We start from the raw sequence: 18,208 nt of genomic DNA, 5'->3' as shown, positions 1-18,208 counted from the left end.
GTCACTTACAGTGAAAGTGTCTTGCACAAAGGCTATCCAGCCTGTTTGGTAATGCCAAATGTAAAAACAGAATCCTGTCAGTGGGAAGTGGTTTTGGTATCATGAAGGAGCTGGAAGTTGCAGAGGATGGACATCTCTAATATGGGCATTGGTGGAATGTGACCAGGGAACCCTATTGCTGTTGTGAGGGCAGAGTGCAGGAGATGGTTTGGACACAGTTGAGGGCTGTCAGTTGTGATGGGGCAAGGGGTTGGGAGAAAAGGACATGTCGGAGGCATCCTGCTAGACTGTAGCATTATCTGAATAGTTAGAGCTGGAGAAAATAGGAGATTTGGAATGGAATCATCGCAGGAATCTAAGATTCTAATTGAGGTAAGCTAGAAATAATCAATGGATTTATAATGAATACTGATGGACATCCTAACTTCCAATACAAAGTGAAGCTTGAAAGAGAAATCCTGAGATGGACGATCAGATGACATTGCTATATCTAGTCCCACATGGCATCTTCCTTGTCTTTGCAGATATAATACTTGACCATTTACCACCACCTTCCTCACTAAAGTCTCCATTCGCCTTCCAGTTGAAGCAGTGTTTAACTTGCACTACTAGCAATTTATCCTATCGGTGCAATCTCCTTCATTTGGCAAAGCCAAATGCAGACTGGGTGACTGTCATTAGGAAATCATTTGACCTAAATTGCTTGCCATTTCACTAAAGCCCCTTGCTGCCATGCTAACATTTGGGCTTGCAACAGTGTTCTAATAACTTGATGCAAGCTGGAGGAGGAACAATTCATTCTCCCTTTTTTTTTCAGGGGTTGACCATCTTGAGCTAGTTAACAACTTTTAGTACATGGTTCACTTCTCGGTTTTTTTTCTTGAAGCTATATAGGAGATGAGGGATTTATGGTGGAAATTTCAGAACAGGGTCAGTCGGATATAGCACAGAAACAGACCCTTCAGTCCAACTCTAAGCTGACCAGATGCTCTTTAATCTAGTCACTTTTCAGCATTTTCGCCCATATCCCTCAACCCTTTTTTTCATATACCCATCCCAGATGCCCTTAAATGTTGTACCAGCTTCCACCCATTTCCTCTGGCAGCTCATTTCATACATATCACCCTCTGTAGAAAATTGCCCCTTTAAAAAAGATCTAAACCTGTGCTATCTAGTTTTGGACTCTCTCTCCCCAAGGAAAAGATGTCTATTTACCCAATCCAGGACTCATGATTTTAAAAGCCTCTTAAGGTCACCCCTCTGCTATAGGGAAAAACAGGTAGTACTGGATTTAGTCTCTTGCAATGAGGCTTTCTTGATAAGGGTTTTTTCACCTTAAGCTCCCTTAGGTGGTGGTCATCTGAGTAGATTTACTCTGCAATTTGAGGGAGAAGATTAAAATCAGAGTTAATGGTATTTATAGCTTAGAGCAACTATAACAGACATGGAGGATCTGGGTCGAATGGACAGTGGAACAGCAATGGCTGGTGTTTCTGGGAGGAATCTCCTGAATTACTCAGGATGATTCTCTATTGTAAAAAGGGAGGATGTTGTAACTGTGGCTGACTATCAAAATCAGATAGCATTTTTTAAAAAAAAGCAAGAGAAATATAATGTGGTGAGGGGCAGTGGGAAGCTTAAAGACCAAGAAGGTGGCAACAAAAAGAGGAAGACTTAAATGAAGGTAAGCTAGCCAGTAATATAAAGAACTAAGTTCCCTTTATATCTAAAAGGGTAAAAATGGGCACTGGGCTGTTGGAAAATGCTGGAGAGAGTAGTGGGGAAGAAGGAAGTAGCTGACAACTGAATTTCAGTCTTCACAGTGGAAGATGTAATATCCCTCATTCTTGAATTGTTGGGGGCAGAGCTGAGTATGGTGGCCATCACCTGAGAAGGTGCTTTTCAAAAGAAAAACTGGCCTAAAGATGGATAAGTCACCTGAACAAGAGGGGACTACACCCCAGCGTTCTAAAGGGAGATAGCAGAGATGTTAGTTGCGATTCTTCAGGAATTGCTAGAATTAGGAGGGTTTCAGAGGGGACAAACTGCTAACCTGATTCCCCTTTTAAAAGGGAGTAAGGCAGATGGAAAATTACAGACTGATTTTAGCCTAACCTCTGTCGCGAGTAAAATCCTAGAATCAATTGTGAAGGTTGAGATTTCTGATGCTATAAAGTCTCAGTCAGCATTGTTTCATCGAGGGAAGGTCATGCCTGAAATCTGCTGAATTCTTAGTATAAACGAGCAGGTTAGACCAAGGAGAGCCAATGGATGTTGTCTACCTGGACTTCAAGGTGCTAGCATGAACAAGTTTGGCTGAATGGGTCCTTAAGGGTGACAAATGGTGTTCTGCAAGACTCTGGGACCACAACTTTTCACTTTAATGATCTAGATGTAAAAACTGAGGGCATTCTGGCTAAGTCTTTAGATGAAACAAAGATAGGGGGGCAGGTAGCATTGAGGGGACAAGGAGGCTGCAGAAGGATTTAGACAGGTTAGCCTAGGCAAAGAAATGGCAGATGGAGTACAATATGGGAAAGTGAAGTCATGCACTTTGGTAGGAAGAAAAGAGGCCTGGATTGTTTTCTAAATGCGTGAAAAATTCAGAAGCCTGAAGTGCAAAATTTGGGAGTTGTAGTCCAGAATTCTCTGTACACTTGCAGGTTGTTAGGAAAGCAGATGCAATGATGGCATTTATTTTGAGGACTTGAATATAAAAGCAGGGATGTACTTCTGAGGCTCTAAGGCTCTGGTCAGATTACATTTGGAGTATTGTGTGCCACTTGGGGCCCCATATCTCCAGGAGGTTGTACTGGCTTGGAGTGTCCTCAGGCGGTTCACACTGGCCCCAGAATGAAAAAAAGTTGAATGTTTGTTTGAAGTCTCTGGGTTTATACTTGACTGACTTTAGAAGGGTGAGGGGCATCTAATTGAAAATGAATACTGGATGGTAGATGTTGCGAAGATGCCCCTGTTGGTAGGGGAGACTAGGACCTGAGGGCACAACCTTATAGTAAAGCGAATACATTTTTTTAAAAAAAAAGAAAATTCTTCAGAGTGTGGTGAATCTTGGAATTCATTGTCACAGCCTGTGGAGGCCAGGTTATTGAGTATATCCAAGAGAGAGGGGTTCTTGGAGATCAAGAGTTACAGAAAGAAAGGAAAATGGTGTTGAGAAACAGAGCAGACATGATGGGAGCACAGATTAGCCCATTTAGCTTCTCCCTATAGCTCAAATCTTCCAATTCTGGCAGTATCCTTGTAAATATTTTCTGAGCCCTTTCAAGTGTCACAATAGCTGGTCTCCCTGCTATAGGAGAAAATTTTAAATGCAATGTCCTGTACAGCTGCAACATAACTTCCCAACTCCTATGCACAGTGCACTGACCAATAAAGGAAAGCCTATTTATCACTGTCTTCGCTATTGTATCTCTCCACCTTTTTTCAAGGAACTATGTGCCTGCACTCCAAGGTCTTTGTTTGGCAACACTCCCCAGGACTTTAGCATCTCAGTGTATGCGTCCTGACGTGATGTGTCTTTGCAAATGCAGCATCTCATTTACCTAAATTAAAATCCATCTGCCACTCCGTGCCTCATCTAATGTATTGAGGTAACCTTTTTTTTGCTGTCCACTACACTTCCAAGTTTAGTGTTATCTGCAAACTTGCTAACTATACCTCCTCTGTTTGCATTTTATCACTTAAATGATAAAGCAGCAGACCAAGCACTGATCCTAGTGGTACATTGGTCACTATTTTCCAGTCTGAAACACTCTTCTGTCTATCCTTTCTTCTACCTTTTTGGAACTAGTTCTGTATCCAATAGCTAGTTCTCCCTGTATTCGATGTGATCTAACCTTGCTAATCAGTCTACCATAAGGAACTTTGTCAAATGTCTATGAAGTCCATATAGATCACATCTGCTGACTACCTCAATCCTTTGTTCTTCAAAAAACTGAGTCACTATTTCCCTCCCCCACCCCCCCACCCCCACAAAGCCATGTTGTCTATCCCTAATTGCTCCTTGCCTTTCCAAATACATTTTAAATCCAGTCCCACAGGATTTCCTCCAACCTGACCACTGAGTCAAGCCCAGTGTTTTATGAAGATGATACTTGAAATTTAGTATCTTTCATGCCATTAGACTTAAACTTCTGAAGTGAAGCTTTTGTTGGAATGAGAGTACAAAAGTGAAACAGCTAACTTGTGCAGAGCAATATGACAGAATCCTTCCCTCCTGTTATGGGGCAGGGTGTGAGATACGTCCCTGCTCTTTCAACATGTTTTTTTAAATATTTTTTTCACATCTAGATGGAGCTGTAATTTAATCTCAATGATAATTCACAGAATTCCTTCAGTGCTGCATTGGAATTTTTTTTTTGACTCACTTCAACTTCAGCACAGTGACCTCCTAATGCAAGGCTATTATTGTGCTGCTTGAGCCATGGTTGATGGAAAGAAAGTAATTTGAAGATGGATTCTCTTGTGGTCTATCTTCCATAAGTGACTTTCAGAAGTACTTTATTGAAAATCTTTGACATTTAGGTCTTTCTCTCTAGTTTTTCAATTCCACTTGCCATGGTATGAAACACTTGACATCCATGCTTTATATACTAAGGGAAGATACTTCATTCAGAAAGTTGATTTTTAAGTTGCCATTGGGTGCTGCATTGACATTTGACTACAATAAGCTACTGACTTTGGCCCTTCACAAATGAACATTGAGTGAAAATCAGCATGTTAACTTGACTCCCTGGCAAGATTGCATGTCCTTCCTGTGTCTCTGTCTAACAGAACATAGAACATGCCCTTTGGCCCACAATGTTGTGCCAAGGTTTAATCCTAATGTAAAATAACCTACGCACCGCTCAACTTGCTGCTATCCATGTGCATGTCCAGCAGTCGCTTAAATGTCTTTGTAAACTGATCCCCCTAAGCATGTAAGCAAGCTGCGTTTATTGAACTAATTTGGATTTTGCAAATATCCAGAAACCTCATGGTTGCTGTTTGTACTGAGATTTTTTTTCATTAGTATGTTAGATTTAAGCTTGACCTCTTGTTTGCTATTTGTCCATTTGAGTTAGCTGACCCAAAGGGTCTGAAATACTGAAATTATTCAGTGTATTAAGCTGCATCTGTCTTAATAGCTTACCCCCCCTTCTGTGTCAAGCTATGCTTATCTCCAGTTGCTGTGTTGTGGAATTTCAAAAATGGTTCAACATTGTCTTTAGATTTTTAATATTGTCTGAACCACCAGGAAGAGCCTATAACTTCTGGTTTTGATCAGAAACTAGACTGCAGTATTGTGGCCTTGCTGATCTATAAATGTGCAAATCTAAATTGCCAATACAGTTATACTTTATTTGGAAATGTAGAATTTGATATTTTAGTCTATTTGGGTTTCAGAGCCTTCTGCAGAGCATTTAACACTGGATGTAAGCTATAATTCTCTTCATTAATTGTCTCCACAAATTGAGCACTGGTTGACACTACATCCCACTTTTTTCTATTTCCCAGTGTTAATCCTTCTTTCTTGCCAAAGCTTTAGGTATTGGATTGTCAAGTGGGGTATTCTATTTGCTCTGACCTAAACCACCTGAATTCAATTACAAATGCATGCCATACATCTAGGCTGACTTATCATGGCTGAGTGATCTTTTAATACTGCATGCAATCTGATGTTTGCCCTGATGAGTGGGTAACTGGCTTAGTGGCTAGCACTGCTTGTCTCATAGCACGGGGACCTGGGTTTGATTCTAGCTTTGAGTGACTGGAGCTTTCTGGGTGCTCAGTTTCCTCCCACAAGCAAAGATCTGCAGGTTAGGTAGATTGGCAGTTTAGCACGGCTCCATAATGTCTGGGATATCTAAGTTAGGTGGGTTAGCCATCGTTTTGAGGTCTGGACGAAGAACAAAAAATTTGCAGCCCTGGAACAGGCCCTTCAGCCCAAGCCAATCCAAATCCACTGTCTAAACCTGTTGCACAGTTCCTAAGCATCTGTATCCCTATGCTCCCTGCCTACATGTGTGTCTGTCCAGATGCATCTTAAATGAATCTACTGTGCCTGCCTGTGCTGGCAATGTATTCCAGGCACCTACCACCCTCTACTTCTCACATGTATCCCCTTTTTAAACCTTTCACCTCTCTCTCTCTCCTTGTGTGTGACCTCTTATTATTGAATCCCTCACCGGGGGAGAGAAAGTTCCTCTCTCCACCCTGTCTATACCTTTGTTTTTTTTTTTGTAGAGCGCAATCAGGTCTCCGTGCCCCCTTCAATCTTTTTTTTCAAATTGAAAACAATCCTAACCTACTCAACCTCTCTTCATAGCTAGCACCTTCCATACCAGGCACTGTCCTTGGAAACCTTTTCTGTACCCTTTCCAAAGTATCCGCATCCTTTGATAATGTGGTGACCAGAACTGTACACAGTATTCTAAATGTGGCTAAACCATAGTCTTGTACAGTTTTAACATGACCTGCCAGCTCTTATACTCCAATACCTGGTTCTGATGAAGGCAAGCATACCAAGTGCAACTTTGACCACTCTATCCACCTTCAGGGTACAACATTTTTCCCAAGGCTCTTCTGTTTAATTGTATAGTTTGCTAAAGAATTACTTTCCAAAATGCATTTTTTTTTCCTGGATTGAACTCCATCTGTCACTTCTCCACCCTACTCTCCACTCTGCCTATATTGTCCTGTATTCTTTGACAGTCCCCTATGCTTTCTGCTACTCCATCAATCTCCGTCATCTGCAGACTTACTGATCAGACCAGCCATATCCTCTTCCAGATCATTGTATAGCTCACATACTGGCCCCAGCACTGATCCCTGTGGAACATCACTGGTCACTTTTCTCCATTTGGATACAATTCTAATTCTTTGTGGGCTGTGGATGTTGCTGGCTGACCGACATTTATTGATTTGTCCCTTTTGTTGCCCTTGGTGGTGGTGAGCTGCCTTCTCAAACCACTCCAGGCTACCTGATGTGAGATCTCATTTGGGAGAGAGTTCCAGGATTTTGACCCAGCAACAGTGAAGGAGCAGCGATATGTTTCAAGTTGGAATGGTGAGTGGATTGGAGAGGATCTGAAGGTAGTGGTGTTTCCATATCTGCTGCCCTTGTTCTAGGTGGAAGTTGTTTGGAAGGTGCTGTCTGAGGATCTTTTTGAATTTTCTGCAGTTCACATTTGTTACTGAGTGGTGGATACAGTGCTCGTTAAGCAGGCTGCTTTGTTCTAGATGGCTTCAAGTGTTGGAGCTTCACTCATCCAGGCAAATGGGGAGAAGTCTATCAGACTCCTGATTTGGGCCTTGTTGATGGTGGATGTTTTTTTTTCCCTTAAGAGGTCAGGTGAGTTACTTGTCACAGTATTCCTAGCTTTGACGTACGATTTTGATCAATGGCAGGCTCTCGCTTGCTCACATTTGAACCTGGGTCCCCAGAACATTATCTGGGTCTCTGGATTAGGTCTTATGGTGATACCACTAGGCCTTCACCTTCCCTTGAGACAAAGGTCAGTGCTGCCTTCCACTGTAGGGATTCTGATATGATTGCAACCAAACTTGTTAACTCACTTTAAATTTGGGTGGATGTTATGACCTTTTTTAAAAAAATTTTCCCCTTTAACTTTGGTTATCATTTGGATGAGGTTGGTTGCACAAATAGGGTGAAAATGGCAGCACTGATGTACTGATCACATCTTTGTCTGAAATGAGAAATCTGTACCAAAAGTCTTAGAGCAGGAAGAAGGTCTAGGTCCACCATCCACGATATGAATCGGGTGGGCCATGACTGTCTTAAGTCATGGGCTCTTCTTAAAACCATCAATTACCAATACCGCACCTTTTTTTTCCTTCACTTTCCTGGTATTTGGGTTATTGTTTGTCACTTGAGGGAAGCGGGGTAGCAGCACTCAGGACAAATGTAGTGACTAAGATACCAACTAAATGAAGTGTGCTATATTGGAAAGAAAAGGCCTTTTTTATTTAGAGCAATTGTAAATATCCAGTACTTAAGTTGCATATGTAGTTTCAGAAAAGCTTGGTGTGAATCTTTTTGAAGGTAGTATTTATTGCTCATCCTGAATTGTTGTGTAGTGGGCTGCTGGAGGTCAAGAAATGGTAATATAATTTTAAAGGTTGCCTAGTCTGTCTCCATGATTTTAAGTGGTGTTTCCTTCTGTTTACCCTAATCCTACCTTTAGGTTCAGTAAGTATTGTGAAGGGAGATTTGGTGAATTGATGCAGTGTATCTGTTTTCCCTGGAGCGTTAGAGGCTAAGGGGTGACCTTAAAGGTTTACAGAATTGAGGAGCATGGATCGGGTAAATGGCAAAATCATTTCCTAGGGACTGGGCAGTCCAGAACTAGAGGGCATAGGTTTGGGGTGAGAGGGGAAAGACAAAAGAAACCTACAGGGCAATCTTTTTACACAGGGTGGTACGTGTATGGAATGAGCTGCCAGAGGAAGTGGTGGAGGCAGGTACAATTGCAACATTTTAAGAGGCGTTTGGATGGGTGTATGAATAGGAAGGGTTTAGAGGGATATGGGTCAGGTGCTGGCAGGTGGGACTAGATTGGGTTGGGGATATCTGGTCGGCGTGGCGGGTTGGACCAAAGGGTCTGTTTAAATGCTATACATTTAGGACTCTTTGACTTGGGTACTAGCATCTCCTCCTCCACTATTGCTCTTTGAAGAGTGTATTTTAAGGTGGTGCACCTGGAATGTGGCTGTAACCAAGCCCTTCCAGGCATGTGAATACTTAATCACATTCCTGACTTGTAGATGACAGACTTTAGGCCTCGGACACTCTGAACTAAATTAATTCAATGCCCTTGGGTTGAGATGTTTGACCTGGTGAGATTCTTTTGTTGAGCTGCAAAAGATATCTCCTTCTCTTCCTCCACCCTACTCCCAAATTGCCATTGACTTCAGTTCTATCAGGACTCCTTGGCACCACAGTGTTTGTTTTTGAATGAAGGAAATTGTTCTTTTTGGCCTTGCCAAGGTCCTACTGAGGTTATGAACTGTGTGGTCATAGAACATTACAGTGCAGTACAGGCCCTTTAGCCCTCTCCGCCGACCTGTCATACCAATCTGAAGCCCATCTAACCTACACTATTCCATGTGCGTCCATATGCTTGTCCAATGACGACTTAAAGTTGGCAAATCTACTATGAGAAAGTGAGGACTGCAGATGCTGGAGATCAGCTGAAAATGTGGTGTTGGAAAAGCACAGCAGGTCAGGCAGCATCCAAGGAGCAGGAGAATCGACATTTAGGCATGAGCCCTTCAGGAATGAGGAAGGTGTGCCAAGCAGGCTAAGATAAAAGGTAGGGAGGAGGGACTTTGGGGGGGGCGTTGAAAATGCAATAGGTGGGCGGAGGTTAAGGTGAGGGTGATATGCGGGGGTGGGGGCAGAGAGGTCAGGAAGAAGATTGCAGGTTAGGAAGGTGGTGCAGAGTTTGAGGGTTGGGACTGAGACAAGGTGGGGGGAGGGGAAATGAGGAAGCTGGAGAAATCTGAGTTCATCCCTTGTGGTTGGAGGGTTCCTAGGCGGGAGATGAGGCGCTCTTCCTCCAGCCGTCATGTTGCTATGGTCTGGCGATTGAAGGAGTCAAAGGACCTGCATGTCCTTGGTGGAGTGGGAGGGGGAGTTGTGTTGAGCCACAGGGTGGTTGGGTTGGTTGGTCCGGGTGTCCCAGAGGTGTTCTCTGAAACGTTCTGCAAGTAGGCGGCCTGTCTCCCCAATATTGAGGAGGCCGCAGCGGAAGCAGTAAATGATGTGTGTGGAGGACTGTAGCAGGCAAATCTACTACTATAGCAGGCAAAGCATTCCATACCCTTCTTACTCTCTTGGTGGAATCTAAATGGAGAACGGAGTAGACTGCTTGATATTTAATAATATGATGTAGACTCTTGTTTCTTCAAACACTAAATTGAAAAAATGCCATCAGCAAATGAATTAGAAATTGTTTAAATTTTTTTTTACCTATTCTAGTCAATAAAATCTCCATTGGAGAGGCAAAGGTTCTTTGCTCTTGCTTTGCCTTCATGATTCTTTAAATTATGCACTTTTTTTTCTCCAGTAGCTTTCCTGGATTACTTCCTGTCATGCTTACAAATGTGACATTTTGAAGTTTGTTAACTAACCAGTATTTGAAGTGATGTGGTATAAAGCAATTTAACACCATGTTTGTTTGTGATCTTATCAGTGAGACTTTTGAGTTCATCTTCATACTTCAGTATGTATGTAAATGAAACTTTCAGATGCAACCTAATATCTGGGCTCAGATGACTTAGTCAAACTGCTGCAAAGCTTGAACAATTTGAACACATTAATTATTTAAGACTTGTAATTCCATCTGACAATATCAGTCCAGATTTTAATGTGTTGAATAAAACTGTTTGCTCAAATCTTTCTTGCAGTGTAAACTTAAGCTTTTTTTTGCTTTTGATCCACTATAAACTTGAAAGATGTATAATTCTTGTTTTTTAGTGTAATGAAAATAAAGATGCTTAATTTTGAGTAAAATCAATTTCTTAACTGTTTCAGGAACACTTTTTTTTTTGTCAATGCAAAATATTTTTTTTTAACTGCTTCAATCTTGTAGATAGAAATCTGACAGAGACTGGGTCTAGTATTAACCACTCATGATCAAACCTGTTTGATTTTAGGGGTTGCTGTCCTCCTCAGTATGTATCTACTACCAAGTGATGCTTGGAATACAAAAGAGTCAATGATGTTTGGAAGGATAAGGGAGGGGGAAGAATCTATTCGAAACGTAGATTACTGAATGACCTTTACAAAGATGCTGGGAAGATGTTTGCCTTAGAGTCTAGGACCCTAGAGCATAGTGTTAAAGGGAAGAGTGCTGTTAGAACTGAGATAAGAAACTTCCACCAGAAATTGGTGAATCTATGGAATTCCTCTTCTCAGAAGGCTGTGGAGCCATGGTCCTTGAATATATATCAAGGGTTATGAGGGCAAAAGCAGGAGAATGGGGTTCAGTAGATATTGACCATGCTTGGATGGTGGCGCAGCCTCCTGGGCTGAATGGCCTAATTCCTTCTAGGCCTTATCCAGTAGGAATACGTGTGATCAGGCTTTGATCTATTTGCTGCTATCTTTCCATTAAATACAAATGGAATTTGAATGACTACCCATAATCAAACTGTGCTTTTATTATATAACCTAATGGGAGGTGTTTAGGCCTTGGACTGAGTAATTAGATTCAGCTAGTGGCTTTGAGATTTTGGTGACTTTTCTATATTAAAAGTGAAAAGGTAGGTGAAGGTCAAATCTTTTGAAGAATTTTATATTTGGGTTTTAAGTTTTAGGATACTATTGCCATTTTAAGGAACCTAGATTGTATGCTGGGTACATGTGCATTTCTCAACATGAAATCTCCAAGATTCTAATTGTAACACACTGAATTGCTTGTTCAGTGTTGATACACTTTGTTGATACATAGTAACATGTTACCTTGCATTGAGAGATCCTGTTTGTACTTGAACCTTATTAGTGTAGGATAAATATAAATAGCATTGCAGCCATGTAATGAAACTAGTGAATTATGTTGAACTGTTTCAATCGTTGAATGTTAACACCCTGAAGTCTAGCCAGAATACTCTTCAAGGCAGTATACTTGTTTGAGCAGAGTGGTATTGGCTTTTTCACATGAGAATAACTGCATCCTGAATGTTTGTGCAACTTGTTGCACATTCCCCTCCTATCTTCAAAGGTGGTGGGCTAATTTCCTCTGGACATTGACAGTCTAAAGTCTTCCTGTGGAGTCAGTGTTTTGACATCTTCCACAATACTGCCGGAAACTTTCAATAACAATTGATCTCTGCACAATGTCTAGTTTAAGAAGCCATAAAATTGCAGAGCTCTTGTTCGTTTCCCAAAAAAAGTTAAATTTTAGTCATGCAAACAATATAACTTACTAGCCACTTACCTGTAGCAGCTATCACTTTTGTAGTTTGCAAATACCAGCCAAATAGCCTTTCACTCTTTTTCATAGATCATGCAACAAAGCCTTCAGTTTAACACTCCAGGAATGACTAATGCATTCCACTATATTGTGAGCTAGAAAAGTGATTCTTGCATCTGAATCAGTCTTGAGGATTGAACTGGATTTGTGACTTTATTTTGAGTGCTGGTCTTTAGGTGAAGTATGTCAGCCATTTGGAATCTTCTATTTTGAGCATACCATACCAGTACTGAGCAGTCTTGATCAAGTATAACCTGTTCCAGATGTAAATTCAAATTCTTTGCTATGATTCAGGCACCTTAGTCCCATTCTTTGATCACCTATTGCATTGGCATTAAATTCCTATTCTTGTCAGCAGCTATATTGTACTTGACAATCAAATTTGGCTAGAGGTTGCCCAATTAATTTCTTCCTTCAATGCTGTTACCAGGTCTTAAAGATTGCAAACATCATAGTATACTTAAATTCAATGTAATGCACAGAAAATATTTCAATACCTAACATGACATCTTGCCATCAAGACTTTAGATGTGTTAAGTGTAGTCAAGAAACAAGATATGCAGCTGACACAAATTTGTCTACCATATCAAGAGACTAATGTTCATGAGCTGTTTAAACTTTGCTACTAACTTGCAGCTGCAAGTTGCTGCACAAACATTGGACTGATTTCTTTTAAAGTATTTTTAGTCTTGACAATGTGACAACAAGGCCAGCATTGAATTGCTGTTTCTCTATGGGATGGTGTATCCAGGAAGCAGCATGTGATGTGTTCAATATCATTTTAGGAAATGAGAGCTTGAAGGAGAGAGGCACTCAACCTCTTCAAAAATTTAGTCGCTCCCCTCGCTAGATGGATTTCTAATAAGAATAAAGGTAAAATTTATATTTTGGTGATCAGAATTCTGATAGGGTTTGTGTAATGTTTTGATTTCAGATTTGAATTGTGCTTGCTGCAGCAAAATCTTAATTCTATTACTTGGTTAGAATGACCTACAGAGCTTAATACTTCCAGGTTCAAGCTCTAATTTGTATCAGTCATGCTTAAATTATTCTGGGCTTGTCAGTGTCTGTCTACAAAAGTCAAATCTGAATATCTCTGCTAGTTAGGTTAAATCACTTTTTTAGATGTTTTTTTTGAGATCAGTTGCCCCTTTTTAAGACCAATGCATGCATCGCCTAGAGTCAGCACTTGGAACTGTTTTGCACTGCCATTATCAACTGCTCAACATTGGGCATGCAAGGATGGGCAGCATGAGTCCAATCAAAGCCCCACCCTTTTATGGTAGCCAACGAATATTCCTCTTGGAGGGAAAAACAATATTTGCTCGCTTGGTTTTTGAGTTTATTCACTTCCTCTGGCAACTCCCTGTAAGGGAAATATTACCATTGTAAAATGTCCATAGTCATAAATGTACAGCATGGAAACAGACCCTTCAGTCCAACTCATCCATGCTGACCAGATATCCCAACCTAATCTCTGCCCATATCCCTCTAAACCTTATTTTTTTTTCCTATTCATATACCCATCCAGATAACTTTTTTTTTTAAAATGTTGCAAATGTACCAGCCTCTACTTTCCCCTGGCAGCTGTAGCTTGTTCCATACACGCCACCTCTGCATGAAAATGTCTCTTACATCGCTTTTTTAAAAATATTCTCCTCTCTCTTTTCTCCCTTCTCCCCTATGCCCCTCTAGTTCTGACGACACCACCCCCCCCCCCCCTCCTTCTTTCTTCTCTTTTCCCCCCCCCCCCCCCCCCACCTCCACACATGTTGTCTACTTATCCTATCCATGCCCCTCATGGCCTTAAACCTCCTATAAGGTTACCCCTCAGCCTCTGCTCCATGGAAAACAGTCCTGGCCTGTTCAGCCTTGTAAATCTTTTCTGAACCCTTTTCAAGTTTCACAACACCCTTCTGATAGGACGGAGACCAGAATTGCGTGCAATATTCCATCAGTGGTCTAAGCAATGTCCTATACAGCCACAACATTACCTTCCAACTCCTGTATTCAATACTCTGACCAGTAAAGGAAAGCATACCAAATGCTGCCTTTACTATCCTCTCTACTTGAGACCTTCAAGGAACTATGCGCATGCACTCCAAGGTCTGTGTTCAGCAACACTCCATTCAACCTTACCACTAAGTGTAATAGATTCTGCTGATTTGAATTTTCAAAATGCAGCACCTTTTCTTATCTAAATTGCAACTCCGCTGCAAAAGTGCTCTATTTTAAACAAGCCATAAGGAATAATTTAGCAATGTTTGAATTGTGCTTCTGGCAGCTAAGATATAAATCTCCAGTGGATTCCTCATCCTCTGAATTGTAATAGCGCACCGTGGTTTTTCAGCGCTCAACTGTGTTCAACAATGAGTTTGACTCTAGCTAGTTTACATTGAAAAACATTTGGCTTTTCAAAAAGGCTGCTACAGTGATTTGAGTCTACTGTAATGAACACCAAGCTTTTTCCTCTTACCACGCAAGTAAACTCACCTATGCAAGTAGACACTTTCTGAAATTGTTAGTCATAGTCACATAGCCATGCTGCATAGAAACAGACCCTTTTGGTTCAACCAGTCCATGCCAAACAATCCCAAACTAAACTGGTCCCATCTGCCTGCTCCTAGACCATACCCTTTCAAACCTTTGCAATTCATGTACTTATCAAAATGTCATTTAAATGTTGTAATTGTATCCACATCCTCCACTTGAAGTTCATTCCATGTATGACCCACTCTCTGTTCTTGAAATGCTCCTCAGATCTTTTTTTTAAATCTTTCCCCCCCCCCCCCCCCCCCCCCAAATCTTAATGTAGCCCCTAGTCTTGAAATTTCTTATCTCTACATGAGAATTCTTAATTTTTTTTTTCACTGACTTGGCAACAAATTCATGCTCTTTAATGTGATTGAGTTGGATTTGCACAAGGATTTATTTGAGGAAAGTGAGGTTTTAGTGCAGAATAGGTTAACAAATGAGTTATGGGGCTGAAAGAGTTTTTGGCTATAGACAGGATGGAGTTGGTTTTTTGTTTCTTTCACTCACTCACTCATAGGATTTGGATGTTGCTCATTGTGCCAGCGTTGGTTGCCTTTTTTGTCCAACTGGCTCATGGAGGCAGTTCACTATGTGCTCGAGATGGATCCACAATGCCGTGTAAGCAGGAATTCTGGGGTTTTGGCAAGTGAAGGAATGACACTTATTTTCAAGTCAGGATGGTGAATAGCTTACAGGAAATTTGTCCCCATGTACCTGCTGCCTCTGATATCACTTTACAAATGAGTCAAATGGCAAAGCCTAACCACAGGCTTTCTTTTAAAGACCAGTTTCTGGTTGTGTACAAATTTTAATTAAATTCACTTTTTTTTCTCTCTTGCAGTGTGTTTGAACTGGAGGATTGCATAAGTGAATATGGAAGCAAGTCTGTTAAATATTGGAATTTTCAAGTAATCACGTCAGATAATATGCACTTTCTTTACTGATCAATGTCATCTGGAGGAATCACACTTGGAATCTAGTTTGGCAGGATTACTGCAAGTTTTTTTGCCACCTTAAGATTTTACATTAAGGATTTTCAAACATGGATGATATGAATAATACAGTGAAGTATCTCCCAAGAAAAACAATTGATGATCATGATGAAGGGCAGTTTGGTTGCACGCTTGTGGAGCTTCGTGATCTTATGGAACTGCGATCGATAGAGGCTGTGCACAAAATAGAAGAGTGTTATGGAGATGTCGAAGGACTTTGTACACGGTTGAAAACTTCACCTGTAGAAGGTAAACTCTTGCACTCTTTTCCTGTTTCAAACTAAGTTTTCTAATGCATATAGCTCTGAACAGTTCACAAGAAAATGCCTTACTGGGAGTATGATAACTGAAGGTTGAAACTTTGTTCTGAGTTCTTTTAAAATGTAAACAACAATTCGGTTTTGAGTAGATTAATTTTGTTATACAGCTGAAGTGTGTATATTTTTGTCAAGGTCTTTTTGGTCCAATTTTATGAGCACACATCCATATTGACATTTTAGATGTCAATTTTAATAATATGAATTATTTGCATGTTGCAATCATGAGCAGGATATGACCAAAATTGACTTTCAAATTGTCTTTGCTCTTTGGGAGCATGAAGGTAATTAAGTTGTGATCTTCTTTGCGCTGCCTTTTTTTTTTAAATTTCATTTGAGAGAATCCTTTCCTAATTCATATAAATTCAGTTGCATGTGTTCAATGCTCCCAATTCTGCATTCTTGCACTGTGACACTTCCTATAATCTTTTGAGTTTCATTGTACAGTGTAAACTGATTTGAGTTTAAAATGTAAAACTACTAGCTGTTTTCAAAATCAAATTAAGTTTTTTTTTTCCTCATTTGTTTTGATGCCAATTTAATGTACTTGTGTGGTAACTTTTTTTGTCCATGTTTCATTTTTGGCTCTAGTCTTTTGGGACATACAATGCAAGTTGATATGAACAACTAAATTTAAAATGTATTGAGCTGGAATAGATTATCTTCACTGATACTAAAAATGGACTGACTTTTTTGACTTTCCCCTGGCCCTGATCCTATCTCCAGTACCCAATTCTTATATTTCAGCGTAGTACCTTCAGGTTAAGAAAGATTATTTTGCTACTGCTTTCATTTCTTAAGCTCAGTGAATCGGCCAAATCTGGCTACCTTGGTCAGAAAATTTGGGGTAGCAACCAACAGTGTACAGTTACATGCTGTATTGTTGTCTAAGTTGTATGGCTCCCTAAATGTGCATCTCAAGTTGAATTTTGCACTGCCCATTTCTATAGCATGGGACAAAACACTTTATGCAGGTTCATAAGTTAATATTTCTTAACTTCCAAATTAATGAATTACAACCTTTCAAATCCATGACCACTACCATTCAGAAGGACATATAAAGCTGCATATAATTGGAGGATCCACCATCTGAGAGTTTTTTTTTTAAACTGCTGAATATACTGACTTTGATACACATTTCAATTTGTTCAGTATCACTGGGTCAAAATCCTGGATTTTTTTCCACCGCCTTCTGAAAGACAACTGGAGATGGGGAACAAATGTGCTTGGATCACGAGTGAATTTAAATAAACACTTCCCGTATGTCCTGTGACTCATTAACTTTAGTGACCAGATTGAAGGCAGAATGGTAGATGTTGAATGACGGTTCTGCATGATTGGTTAGTAATGCAAGGTCACGTGGAATACAAAGGGATCTAGTCTATTGGATGCAACATTCCTTGAAGGTAGCAGACAATGGTGGTAGAGGAGTGTGTTTAGGCTGGGAGGTCTGTGACCAACTATGTGCTACAAAGATCGGTGCTGGGTCTACTGCTTTTCATTAGTTTATATAAAAACTATTTGAATATAGTGGTTTGATACTACCAAAATTGGTCATGTGGTCAGTGAACATTTGAGTATGATGGGCCAATGGGCTGAGGAGGGGCAGGTAGTCTTTAATGTAGATAATGAGGTGCTGCCTTTTTGGAAAGACAAATCCAGGGCTTGAAGACTAAATATTGGGCCTCTGGAGAGTGCTAAATAGATCTTGGTGCAGGTTCATAGTGTCTGGAAAGTGGACTAGCAGGTAAATAACATGGTGTGAAAGGCATTTGGTACACTTACTGTCATTGGCCAGTGCATCGAGTACAGAAAATTGAGATGTCACGTTGTGGATGTACAGCACATTGGTTAAGCCATTTTTATTTTTTGGAATACTGTTCAATTCTGGTCTCTTTGCTAAGGGAAAGATGTTGAGACTTTAAAGGGTTCAGAAAAGATTTACAAGGATTTGAGCTATAGGGAGAGGCTGAAATAGATGGGGTGTTTTTTTTCCCCCTGGTGTCAGGCTGAGGGGTGACTTTTTTTTGTAGAGGCTTTTAAAATCCATGGCATGAATAGGGTAAATAGCGCATGCCGCCACCCCAGCACAAGTAGGGGAGTTCAAAAACAGAGGGCATAAGATATAAGGTGAGAGGGGTAAGGTTTTTAAAAAGGACCAGAGGGACAACATTCATCACAAAAGATGTATGGAACGAGCTGCCAGAGGAAATGGAGGCTAGTACAACTTACAGCCATTTTTTAAAAGGCATCTAGGTGGGCAAATGAATAGAAAGGGTTGAGAGATATGGGCCAAATGCTGACAAATGGGCCTAGATTAATTTAGGATATCTGGTCTGCATTGAATCAAACCAAAGGGTCTCTT

The 18,208-nt window shown here is 40.6% G+C and overlaps 1 protein-coding gene across 10 annotated transcripts in view; it reads left to right on the top strand.

The window, feature by feature from the left end:
* Positions 1 to 18,208, top strand: part of atp2b1a (ATPase plasma membrane Ca2+ transporting 1a) — a 111,757-nt gene that overhangs the window by 8,384 nt on the left and 85,165 nt on the right. For 8 of the 10 annotated variants that reach the window (XM_043709908.2, XM_043709906.2, XM_087997042.1 and 5 more), the window contains exon 2: positions 15,376 to 15,775. In XM_043709908.2, coding sequence (XP_043565843.1) covers positions 15,577 to 15,775 — 199 coding nt within the window. In that variant the 5' untranslated portion in view covers positions 15,376 to 15,576. Of the gene's footprint in view, positions 1 to 6,956; positions 7,070 to 12,849; positions 12,873 to 15,375; positions 15,776 to 18,208 lie in introns of those variants that run through there. The other 2 variants (XM_087997044.1, XM_043709907.2) reach the window with 2 other exon arrangements.

The sequence above is a fragment of the Chiloscyllium plagiosum genome, unplaced genomic scaffold, assembly GCF_037043375.1.
Source record: "Chiloscyllium plagiosum isolate Xiang-an unplaced genomic scaffold, Cpla_swu_hap1 HiC_scaffold_19, whole genome shotgun sequence".
Lineage (NCBI taxonomy): Eukaryota > Metazoa > Chordata > Chondrichthyes > Orectolobiformes > Hemiscylliidae > Chiloscyllium > Chiloscyllium plagiosum.
This window is presented reverse-complemented; position numbering and strand designations above follow the sequence as displayed.